The sequence below is a fragment of the Temnothorax americanus genome, unplaced genomic scaffold (genome assembly GCF_048541705.1).
Source record: "Temnothorax americanus isolate GAGA-0224 unplaced genomic scaffold, ASM4854170v1 Scaffold17, whole genome shotgun sequence".
Taxonomy (NCBI): Eukaryota; Metazoa; Arthropoda; class Insecta; order Hymenoptera; family Formicidae; genus Temnothorax; species Temnothorax americanus.
The window spans coordinates 3,872,035-3,885,196 of record NW_027509307.1 but is presented as its reverse complement, the minus strand read 5'-3'; the positions used below and the strand labels follow the sequence as shown (position 1 = coordinate 3,885,196).

General features: G+C 37.7%; 1 protein-coding gene across 5 annotated transcripts in view; it reads right to left on the bottom strand.

Moving 5' to 3' along the window:
• LOC143895875 (atrial natriuretic peptide receptor 1) overlaps positions 1 to 13,162 on the bottom strand; it is a 94,299-nt gene that overhangs the window by 70,056 nt on the left and 11,081 nt on the right. For 2 of the 5 annotated variants that reach the window (XM_077403305.1, XM_077403307.1), the window contains exon 2: positions 4,331 to 5,711. The exons of 1 other annotated variant lie outside the window; for it this stretch is intronic. In XM_077403305.1, coding sequence (XP_077259431.1) covers positions 4,331 to 4,799 — 469 coding nt within the window. In that variant the 5' untranslated portion in view covers positions 4,800 to 5,711. The remainder of the gene's footprint in view (positions 1 to 4,330; positions 5,712 to 13,162) is intronic. 2 more of the 5 variants (XM_077403306.1, XM_077403308.1) reach the window with 2 other exon arrangements.

The following is a 13,162-nucleotide window of genomic DNA, read 5'->3' as shown; positions in this document are numbered from 1 at the left end:
CTTTGTAATGGTGAAAAATTTTTTTTTCGAGATTTTGATGGAAATAGGTTTAGAATGTTCTAAAATGTCGAAAAATCATATTAGTAAAAAATGTCCGGAAGTATGTATGTATGTGTGTGTGTGTGTGTGTGTGTACGGATTTTTGTACACGCATCTACTTCTACAATTTTTTAGATACCAGTTTGAATTTTTGCACACAAATAGAGTATTATAGAAAGTATGTCCTCCTCAAATTTTATTGAAATCGGTCTACCGGTATAGATTTTATGCAGATTTTTCCTTTTTTTTGAAAAATGTGTTTTACGCTGCCGCTTTCTTCAATATTTGAGATAGCGATTTATTTTTAATTTTATTATGTTTTCCAGTTTTTCTACCCCTATATTTCATATATAATTCATTAAAAATTTGATTGATCAGATCTCGTATTACACACATTTGAAATTTCGAAGAATTTGTACATACATAGAAGCTTTATAAAACTTGATCTGATCAACCAAATTTTAACCAATTATATATGAAATAGGGGTAGAAAAAAGACTGGAAAATATAATAGAATTAAAAATAAATCGCTATCTCAAATATTTATAATATTGGGCTGATTTTTTTTATCGATAAAGTATTGTTTTAGTTTTTAAGTGGACAAGTATTTTTAGTATTTTTTAGTGAATGTATATAATTATTTACGCAGTCCCCAAAAGAGTTAAGTGTGAAATCAGAACCTTTGCTAACAAAGCTTCCTCTATGAAGAAGCCAAAACAAATAAATACCGATAATTATACCTCGAATAAAATAAAAACTTGCACACTTAGGAACTATGAGGAAGCAATGTGCAAGTTTCTACTTGCACAATTAAAAACTACGAGGAAACAATGTGCAAGTTTCTACTTGTTTTATATTTACACTTAATTATTTCAGTAATTATACGTTAATTAAAATAGAAGAGTAAACAAATGCTCTTTTCTGCGTATCATAGTTTTCGAACTTTTTAGCGATTTCTGCGAACGCGAAAAAACTTACGTCCGAGTTGATTTAACTGGGTTGATAAGGATATATTTTTACTCCAGTTTAGCTTCTGTCGGTGGATTGAAAATTAATCCGCTCGAATCTATTTCCCCATAATAATAAGATTCGTAATTGAAATCGAAGAAAAAATAGTAGATAACGTGCAAAATTTTAAATGAGTTTTCTAGCCAATTTCGCAAATCGATAGGAATGTCATTTACAATTAGCATTTTCATTAATTTTGTGCTGAAGGAGTGGGGAATCGTATTAAGGTCTTCCATGAGTATCCGTGTCGATGCAATTAAAACTGTAATGGACTATCAATCGAATATTGAATAGAAACGGCAGAAAATGTGCTCTTTTTCGTAAACATTTATAATGAATTCTCATTACCGGTGAACAAGTAATTATAGAGTTCTCCCATCGAAAGCATCGTTTGCGAAGACGATTCTTCTGACCGAGCTGTTCTCTCTTGATAAGTGGCAACGAATTATCTCACTCTTGCTCGGCTCTCGATCTCTCACGAGAAAGACCGGCGCAGTTTTCTCGCCGGTCGCGGGCACGATTTCACCCATTAACGCGTAAACTCGTCCCGCGAACAGAGATGGGATATTTTTCATCGGCGATCCGCACGCACTCCTGAGAAAGTAAATGATTCGCTTCCGAGCGAGGGCGTAAGGTCAATTAATCCGAAGAGAAGAGCGAGCCACCGGCACGACGGCACTAATTAAGCCGAATTAAAGCGATATTTAACGGAGTCTGGATGCGCGCGAACCGGAGGGTCGACGAAAAAAGACGCGGCTTTGGTTGACTGACCGGCGAGAGCCGTTTTGTCATCGTCATCGTCATCGTTGTTGTTTCCATCGTGTCGTCGCGGCTGGCAGCTCGTTTGCAGCTGCAAATTGACACGGGCCGACGTCATCCCCTCATAAAAATAGGCGCGTTTCTGCCGAGGCGGTTTGCCGCGGCATTATGGCACGGCTCTAACTACGGGGCCCAATTAAAACATACGGCATCGGGCCCTCAGAGGAATATCGTCTCTGGTAAATCTAATTGGTACAATGACGCGAGCTCTAAGACACGATCCTCGGAATCCGCGGCGGCGATGCACCGCGAGGTCGATGCGCCTTTTCCACGACACGATCACTCCTACGTCTAATTAACACGTCGTTTAATTGCGTTCGATCCTCTGCCCGTCTCGAGTTTACAACAAATTTATAACGAACGCGTCTCACGCGATGTCGATTGGATCTTCTCACAAAAACGCCAAGACTGCTTGACTCGTAGGAAGAAAATATTTACACACAGACGCAATTTCCTTTTCAAAACATATTTTTGCAATTTCAACGCTATAAATTTATTTTCCAGTCACCAGAGGTTTCCTATCGTCTGTCTCGTATATCGTCGATATAATATTCGCAGCAAAATGTTCTGAAATAGTCAAAAGATTTATAGAAATATACATCAGGCAGATAGCAATATATCGATGTATTAAAAGTTTTCAAAGTTTTTATTGAAGCTACACAAAGAGATTTTATCGAGATTTCCGTAGGTTATTGAGAAGAGATACGATTTAACCCATTTCTTTGCATGAAAACACTGTTCCTTCACATGCATATTATTCGATATAAATGATGCAGAGAAATCTTCTTTGCGTACACATATTACATCACGTTACATATGCGTTTATCCTACGTGATCCCCCTGCATTCGTTTCCGTTTAAATGTGAAATCGGCTTAAGCGCGGTAAGGATGAAATCCGCTTGTTACAAAAATTCGAGAACGCTTTTGGCGTAAAAGGAATATTCTTGACGTCACGTTGGCGGCCAACAGGTAGATTAATTATACTGCCGTACACGTCGATTTAATCCGCTTTTTGAAGTCGAAGAAAGAGGAAAAGTGGCCCTAGAGGAGCGCGCAAATAGAAACGGAAGTCTATAGGCCAGCGATTTATCGACATTTCCATGGAAAATTAATCCGTGCTGCGCACTCGAGGGTGCTTTATCTACATTTTCATCTCTCTTTCTCTCTGTCTCTTTCGCACTTTCTATCTCCACAATCGAGTATCGAATGTACCTCGTAACGAGTAAAGTACTCGAAACGAATATCCGACTGTGAAGAAGCGGCTTTATTGGGAATTAAAATTGTTAGCGATATATACGCCGACACAAACTTCTTAACGTATTCGCATTACGGAAGTCCGACGTTGTGAGAAATAATATAAAATTACGGTATACGGCTTACAGTAGCCATCTGGGCTTTAATAGCTGTTTCTACTATGTTTCGTGACCAGCTATACGTAAGGCGAGAGTACAAATAACTTTACGAATCACTTTTCTTGATGTATGGGCCTCCCGACTTTGCGCGTTTATCATACATGTGTAGCGCGCTACACTTCTTTTACCAACCGTCAGGCTTTTCATAAATTCTTAAATTTCAATTTATCTTCAAATTTTTGACTCTAGTTCTTAAGGAGTTAAACATGGCCATTTTTCAAATACTGGCTCTGAAAAGTTTTCTGATAATGAAAGAGGAAGTCGAAAAATATTAAGTGAGTAAAATGTACTTGTTAATTTACTGGAATTTCTATTCTAATTGCAATATTGAATATATAACAATCACTGTAATGAGAAAACACATATAAACTTTCAGAAAATGTAAAAAAGGACTGGATTTTTTAATCTTTTTATAATATATAAATATATATATATATATATATATATATATATAATTAATTAAAAATATTTACTATATGAAAATGAAATAGAAATTGTGAAAATGAAAGCGCGTAATTATAACGCAAGAAATGATAAGTATTGCACAAATATTTACAAAGTTTTGCATTCAGTACCATAAGAGGTAGCAAACAAAGTTAATGAAATCCGATGTTTAAAGCTTAACAAATTTGACATTAAGTACTTGCTGAACGTAATCGAGAATCCCAGCGTGTGTAAAATGCTATTGTTTGTAACATTCACCTCTTCAAATATTCCAATGCATGAATTATCATTAATTTTTATACATCCCTGTGTTGGGTCAATTACATGCGAATACCATGTGCGTCTATGAAACCTTTTAAATAATTGCCAAAGTAGTTGAAAAAATATCTAGCTTTACGTGCAAAAGAGTTTCCCAAGTTTTCTTCAATATAAAATCTCAAACTCGTATAGTCTGTCGGAACGCCACGTAGTCTCTCGATTACGTCAGAGAGAAATGAGGAGTGATGGAAAATAAAATAAAATAAAAAAAATAAAAGCAAAGTCAAAGAGAATATATAGAGAAAAGGATGAAAGGAAAGGAAATGCGGAATATAAACGTATTGTGCGACCTGCTGTCTGATTGATGTAAAACTCGAATGCGGCCAGGGGCCCGTAAGTGCTGGAGCAGTGCGAGTCACGATGGTCCACCTTGATGTTCCATCCGTATAGAGGTCCCCTGGGTGAGCTGACGTATTTCACAGCCAGCAATACTGCCGGTAACACTCTCTTCAGGCTCTGCTCGTGGTGAGGATCGCCCGGCGCGATCACCGCCAGCTTTACCTCGTTTCTGGACTGCACCATTCGCATACCCCCGCCGATACATTCCCTGGAGCCACCAGCCGGCGTCGTCGTCGTCATTATCGTCCCCGTCGTTCCCGTCGTCATTCCCGTCCCCGTTGTCGTCGTCGTCGATGCCCTCGTCGTCGTCGTCATCAGGCCGATATCCGCGCAATGACCCGCGCACAAACCCGACAGGGTCAGCGTTAATCGCACTAAAACACCATTCGCGCACCACCGCTTTCTCGTCCGCGACGCCATCGCGTCCCCCTGGCGCACGTTACACTTTTATTTCGACGGGGCTATCTATCTAATTATTGCGCGTCGCGATGCATTTTCCGGATTGCGGCCAGTTACGCGAGGGGAAGAACTAGTCACTCGCAACTGCTCGCGGGATTCAGATAACCGACCTCTCCGCATTTTAGTGTTACATCAAGTCTCACTTGGAATATCCCAACCGCAACGTATCTCACGGCAAAGTGGTTCCAGCGTTCGTCGCACTCAACGCGCTTGCCGTGATCCGCATTTTGTTGAATTTCTGACGCGATATATATGAAGACGTGAGAAGAATAAAAAGATCAGCGACGCGTATTTTCGAAGTCTTCGCTATGTTTTATTAAACACGTTTCCATATAGTGATATGCATCTCATTATTCTTCGTGATTTTGATGGACGTGTATTGTATTCTTGTTCGTCTTCATTTTTCGCCATTCTCATAATGTACACATATAAACACGTGTCTCTACGCACGGAAGAGCTGCTGAAGCTCTACGTGCATTAATGTCCTTATAAGAGAAGTGGCGTAGGGAGATAATCTCACTTCTCCTTTAAAGCGCTAGATATCGCCCCTCGCTTGGGAGGTTTCACTGCAGTTCCTCGTACAGTCCAATTTAACTTCGATGCAACGATAATCATTAGAAATTCCGAACATCATGACTCCACTAATTACGAAATAGACACTACACGTGCTCTTTAGGAGCCCGGCTGCGAAACGAGTCCAAAATTAAAAGGTGTGAGATGCCTTGATTAATCTCGTTACACCGCACGCATAATCGTTCTGCGTTCTGCGCGTTAAGTGACATCACGCATTTACCTCTACGTTTTAAGTTCGCAAAGAATTGTAAGATGTCACCATTTTTGTTTAATCGTGTAAATTCAATTCTCGTTCTTTATCTGGAATAAACGATGTAATGCAAAGAGGATTTAGTAATATTAGCTTCAAAGATGCGCTTGGAGAACATGTAAATAAGTTTCCTTCCTCTCATGATAATATAACCGCCACGTATTATCGCTACGTATACACCGAAAAGCAAAAATGAGTTTCTTTTTCGGTGTAGATAAGCGCACCATTTCTACCTTTCAGCCAATTGCGCGCCGAGAAATGCGCTCATCTACACTTATTTACACCGAAAAGGAACTCGTTTTTGGTCCCCAGTGTACAATATCTTTTTAGTATATTTCAGAATACATAAAAGAGATCGTATCTGCAATTTCTCATAAAGAAGTTACGTTTCAATCTTCTTAAACTCACTTTGGATCCATAATTCATGTCAGAATTTGGGATGAAATTCTATTCACAATTTTATGTGACATATAATACGAAAAATATTTTTAAAAAATCAGAATATACACCTATTGTTTCGTTTGCGCCAATCAGCTGCGTAGAATTGAGTCAGCTGAATTAAAAAATCAATATTAGGATTTTGAGCTTTCAAGTTTAAAATGAGATTGAATTAACTTAATCTGTGGTTTATTTATCCAGTAACGAATGATTCTCGAGCGTGTGATAATATATAAAATATATATTAAAATATATTATGCGTTAAAATATACCGCATGTGAAATTATAAATAGAATTCTATCCTGAAAGCTGACACAAATTTTAGATGATGTATGAACTTTAATAAGAGTAGCTTTCAAAGTTGTTGGCACATACATTTATATTATATTATATTTCCTAATTAAATTAATTAACTTAAAATGTATACTTGTATCGCAGGATATTATTTCATCTTTAACCCGTCGTATTAATATTATAATCTCTATAGTATTTAATTATGTGATGGATGAAACAAACGAAGAAATACATGTCGATATTTTTTCCGGATAAAAATAATATCAGAACAAAATCAAAGACTATATTTTCTTCCGAAAAAACCAATATATCTAATTTAAAATTTCCATATAAACTCGCATCGTGTTATGCAGAGCTCGTAATATCTGATAAGAATTATTTCGCGTCCGTATCTGACCTCATCAAATTAACCCTCAAATTATTTAGTAAATTAATCCTTTCAACTAATCCTTAATGGCTTCGACATGGCTACAAAGGAACCCGACATTGTATAGTAACTAAATAATATGGCACATGAAGCGGGCCGCTTCATCAAAGTCTAAAACAGCAATTCATTCCGATGCTTCAAGTATTCGGGTGACTTTCTTATTTCAGAACCGGAACATGCTGAAAGCCGTCGACAGACCTTTTACTCCGCGGAAAAGTAATAGGGATAGGTAGGTATAGCGCGTCTTCTTCGCTCTGCCTGTATCTCTTGGTTTTTCGCGCGCGAAAGAGAATAAGGAAAATGCGAAATGGAACGCACCTTCTGAATTAGGGATGGAAGAATGATGTTATTACGCGAGGCAGACAGAGTCGGGCAAACGGGACGTACGTGACCGTGCACGTAAACAGTTATCCGTGTCGCGATAGACGGCGCGTCATGTAACTTTTAACTCGCAACGGCGAGATGTAATCTAACTTTAACACGCCGGGTGCTTTATAAAACAAACAACATGCGATTCGCTCTTAGATTATTATTTTTTTATCTTGGATGACTTTGTAATTTTGTACATAATTATGGTTTTTTAAAAGTTGCTCGCCCGTAGATTAATGGATATTGTTTATCATCAGCACTTATTTATCATCAAGTCCAAGTTACATCATCTTGCCGCAACAGTTAATTAAGGCTTGCAAGCAGTTAATTTACGAAATATGTGCGTTAAACACGAGTGCGAAATAAATCACAAGATCACGCCGTTAGTTTAATCGCATAACGCAAGGCGACAGTAAGGAAACGGATTTGCACCCTGCATAATTTAGTGGAGTTCTCGTGTCCGTGTTGATGTGCGAGAATTAATACTTGATTCATTGCTACCAGGCACGTATTCGATCAATGTACGTATATATTTTATGCATAGAGTCCGCGCGATAAAAATATACGAGCGTTCGCTATTATAGATACGCTCTACGGGTGTGCCCGGGAGACATCCCGGATGACGCGGATTACGCGATTACGTACCAATAAGTCGCGAGAAAAATTCTCGTAATTATCCGTAACACTGTCGTTACAGTTTACACGCGAGCAACGTTCCGCAGTATCGACGACGCAATTTAGTCCGGACGCATTACAGTTTGCGCTACTGAAATTTTACGTCGCGATAAAACAATCGTACAGTGCTTTCAATGTTCGTAACGAGCTTGCGCATTCATGCATTTTGTTGCAAATTTTGTCGGCATTGATCGATCTCGTAGACAGCATTAGAGCGACTTTTGCTCGATCCATATTCACACTCTGTGATCAACGATAGGACGCGGAATCGTGTTGCTATAGATGAAACGGCACTCACGAAGTTCCTGATACAGTCGATAATGCGGCTTCATTATGTAACCGGCGTCTTCGAAAATGAAAATTAATCACAGCAAACAAAAACCCGGATTCGACCTGGAATCCCCAAACTCTCAACTTCGTTCGAACTTAATTGTAAGGATAGCGTTCCAATGAAGGGAGCGTCAAACCTGATTCGTAAATTGAGGAACTTTGTAACGATAAGGGGAGATCTTAAAGCGATATGCAAAACATTGCTGTTTGTATATTTCACGGAGAAAACATTATTGAAAAAAGAAAACGTAAAAGGGACACAAGATCTGTCTTTGATAAAATATTGATCATTTTATATATTTTATCTGTCTCTATATACACTGAGACTTTTTTTAACTAAAAATTTACTTAACCAATAAGCGGTTAAATAGGAAATATCCCGAAGGATAAAAGAATCTGTTGGATTTAGGTCTTCAACGGAAATTAAATAAATTTGTTGAAACGAACCTTTTGTTCCATATAATTTAGTACCTTATTGAGAAAATCGTCAAAGTGAAAGGAGCATGTGCCTCACTTCGCAATAATTAATATTCATATCAATATTCATAAACTTATGCAAAAGGATGATGTTGCAACAAGTCGTACTCTCAACGAGTTTTATCAAATCCTGTTCTTTGACGTTTCATCGATTTATAAAATATTACCGTTCTACCGAAGAACTTCCACAATTAAAGAGACTTATAATTAACTCTCGAAATATCTTATTTTACTGCAAGTAGTTTTAAAGAAAAAAGATAGAAACGTCCTAAGGAGGGAATATAAACCAAGGAGCGGCAAGAGAGATAAGTGAGTCGAATCCGCGAGGCAAAAGAGATAAGCTTCTGAAGGAAACGAAGACCAAAATTGTGGGCAGGAATAGGATATTCCAAAAGAATACCTTATTGTTGGGCAAAGAACAAAAGCTTCAAACTACGCAATTAACAAGTAACAAAATACGCAATTTTCGTTGCAAGAAGAAAACGCTATTGGTATTTCGAAGCAATTTTTATCTTCCGATTCGTTAAAATTTCAGCTGTCGGAATTTGAAATTCATTAACACAGAGTGAATTCCTTGGTGAAAAAATTCGATAAATATATATATATATATATATATATATAAAGGATATTATATATATATACATATATATATGTGTATAGAGATTTTTGATATGGTTAATGCGCGATTGCGTGCATCAATTATAATAAATATTACAAATATATCACTAGCCTATACGCTATCAATAATTCCCTTACGCATTTATCAGTTAATTAATGTGCAACGAACGAGCAATGTGTAATTAATATAAACAGCTTTGTATAATTTACATCATTCTACGAGCAATTCGGATTGGGCATCGTACAATTTACAAAGCACCATCGCGATAAATATAATAATCACGTTACTGCATACGATAGCATAGCATATAAAAAACGAAAATGATCTACACGGTAATTGCATGTGATTTCGCAGACTGTAGTTATCCCCGTTATATTACGACGCCACGTGTGCTATTAGTAGATTTGATTTTGTACCCCTAGACCGAATTTTCAGGTCACGACTTTACTTTGGGAGTAATTCCAGTTTTCAAATGGCACACTGCTTGCGACTTTCGTGGAGCATCATTCTCGCATTCCGAGGCGCAAACTGCCGGAGCTGGCTTTGTCGAAGTTCAAACGGAGAGAAACGGTGGATTAACGATCACCCGGGAAATCGCATATACGGGCGAGTTAATTAGCAGCCGCCGAGCAATGCGTCGTTTAATTAAATCACGGTTGATCTATTAAAGACCGTCGCCAGAACTCTCTCAGGTACCTTTCCCTCCGGGACGGCCGAATAAATATTACGATCATCATCGAGAAATTTGTAATGACGATCGCGTCCGACGAAAACGCCCGCTCGGTATTTACCGTTGATGAATTTAATCGAAACCGCCGTAGCCCGCAAAGAAACGCGATCCGTCAAACGCGCTTAAACGAAATGCAATCGAGGTGCATCGCGTCGATGTCAATGTGACATTAATTACGAACCGCATAACGAAACGCGAGCCGCGATGCTACGCGCGAAGACTATACCCTATTGTATTGTATTTGTGACGCTACCTTGCTTTATACATTCGCTCGCGTGAACTTTATCCGCGCGGTGCAATTTGAATATCAAATGTGCAAATCGTCAAAAGCTTTGTACGTTTCCTGAATGGCGTGCTTTACATACGCATTTGGAATGTGCATAGCACGGCGCAAAAAGAGCGACATATGTAATACACGCAGCTTTCGAAGAGCTTATCGCTCTCCATTCTATTTTATAGGGCTCTTCTTCACCGTTAATTACCGCCCGTCAATATTTATAGCCTCAAGTTTGATAAAAACTCACTCAGGAATTTAAAGCGTTTCAGTTATTACTTCTATCCGAATCATAAATGAGAAATTCATCACATCTCAATTTACTGCATTTATTTTTAATTACGAGATGAACGAGATTAATTAATTGGCACAAATATATCGCAAATAAAATTTAAAAAATGTCTTTCGCGCATAAGCGATACGATCACTTTTTTTAAGTACTCGTACACGCACACGTCAATATTACTCGCGCGATATAGCCGAGCAATTAACCGTGACGCAATTTAGCGCAACTTAATGCACAGACGAAACGTATATATAACTGCGAAATATGCTCAAAAGCTGCTTTTAGCGCAGGCCGCATCGGCCGTATCATAAAGCACACTGAAAAATTTCCCGAAAAGTGCTTGGGGCGCTCGAGTTACGATGCCATAAAAAAAATTCCACGCGCGTCGACGACTTTATCCTCGTATTCCTCAACTTTGTGGCTCGTATCTGTCGCGCTTGGATCTCGGCAACGAACGGGCTGACGAGCCATCCCGCGAACGTACCTACCATCATCTTTCATCGCGCGCTCGACGCGTTGTTACGCGAGGCAGACATTCAATGTCATACGAGCAAATTCCATCAGAAACTTTCGTAAATACGCGTTTCCGTCGCGTCGCTACAACCCGAAGAGAAAAGTTCGGGGGATATGTGCATCCGTGAATTCTCCTGTTTCCGTGTATTTTCCTAACAAAAAATTGATAGCCAAATGTTCAATCGTATGCATACACGTCTGTTACATGTCCTCGCACATCTTCTGGTTTACTACTCAGAGTACTTACTTATAAATATTCTGATAAAATTATGGATCGCTTTTAGTTTTTATTTTATTTGCGTACTACTAGATCTATATAATTTTTTGATAAAAAGTTTCTAGAGTAAAAATGTATTTTTGTTAAAATTTAAATATTATATCTATGTAAATATGTTGACTGGGATAGAATAAGCTTTCTCTCTGACAAAAAGAGTATAACCGCTCGATATATAATATAGTATACATTCGGCAAAATCAGATTGGATAGGAAATGGTTTTAGAGAAAAGAAAATATGCAAAATTCGAACTCTAGCGCCGGGTATGTAACAGGTTTAGCTAATAAACGTTGTAACATAGGGAAAGAATAATAAGAAATTAGAGTGTGTGTATATATACATATATATGTTTGTAGTAAAATAACTAAATTCGCGTAAATTTAATTCAACATTCCGCAAAATGTTATGAATATGGAAATCGCGAGTAGTGCAGAAGAGAAATATATAGAATGATGATATCAAAATAAATAACCAGGAAATGAAAACGCGTTTTCCAGTTTTTATCTCTTTAATTTAGTTTATATTAAAATAAATGTTGCAATTGATTTTTTTATTCACGATTATTACATTGCTAAAATAAATGATTTTTATTCAAAACAAGAATGTTCAAAATTGTTTCTCTTTTTATTTATTATTTCATTACTTTCGTTAGTGATGATTTATGAATGAAAAAGTTTTGTAAATAAGAAAAATATAGTTGCTGATATTGAGTTGCAAATAAAAATTGCGCGAATACGAAGAATTTTGAATGTATTATAATATTTCATGTGCTCCACGTCGTTTAAAACATGGAAGCAAATACAAGAACTTGGTAAATGTGAAAAGTTAAATGACTTTCCCGCAGATACTAAATCATTTTTTATAGGCTTTTCGAGATAGGCTTGATCCTATCACCGTGTCTCCAACTGGTTGTTGGTCTTCAGTTTTTTTGACACAAAACTTCTGATTTCCCCTTAAGAGATCCTGAATCAAATAAAACGAGGGTTATAAGAAATATGTGTATACATAGGCGAGAGAGAGAAATTCTCTCGGAATTCTTCTGATGAAAGACAAACAAATATTCGGCAGCCGCGAATAAACTCCACGCACTAAAAGAGAGCTACACTAATTAAAATATTAAGTTTAAGTAAAAGTATAAGATATTTTTGACACTCTATTTTTCTCTGAAAATGCAAGGAAACTAGAGAGATGGCTGAATTTTTTCTTATTTTTCTATCTTTCATTTTTCTTATTCAGCGATCGCAGTTATTTTTACCCGTATCCCTCGTTTTCCAAGTTTGTCAAGTGCACAAAGTGTATAACAGCCTGCCATCGCGCCTTTTTCATATCCCGCGCATGTATATGTGGACGTGTGCATTTTCATTCGGCACACGTACCTACTTCCGAACGAGAAATCGCACCGACGTTTACACATGTCCGCGCTCACTATATGATACGCAACGAATGCAAAATTCGGGATTTCTTCAATAACTGTATACAGCTCGGCGGCTGCTCGCAACGAGATGGAATACATATAACGAGATGGGTGTCACCGTAATACTGACATTTCATTATTCTCGTTTTCGTAGCGTTTCGCGCAAGATAGACACAAAAACGAAAGACGTGACCATATACCCTGCAATGCAAAAAGCGACACTCTTGATTAAAGAAATGTTTTGAATGAACCGGAGTTCAACCAGAATATCGAATTGCTTACGCGAACTGGCGACATCGCGATATATCAACTTTGTAGGTACGCAACCTATGAAAAATTCCCTTAAGACGCGTTTAATAAGATTTATTATGTAATCGATA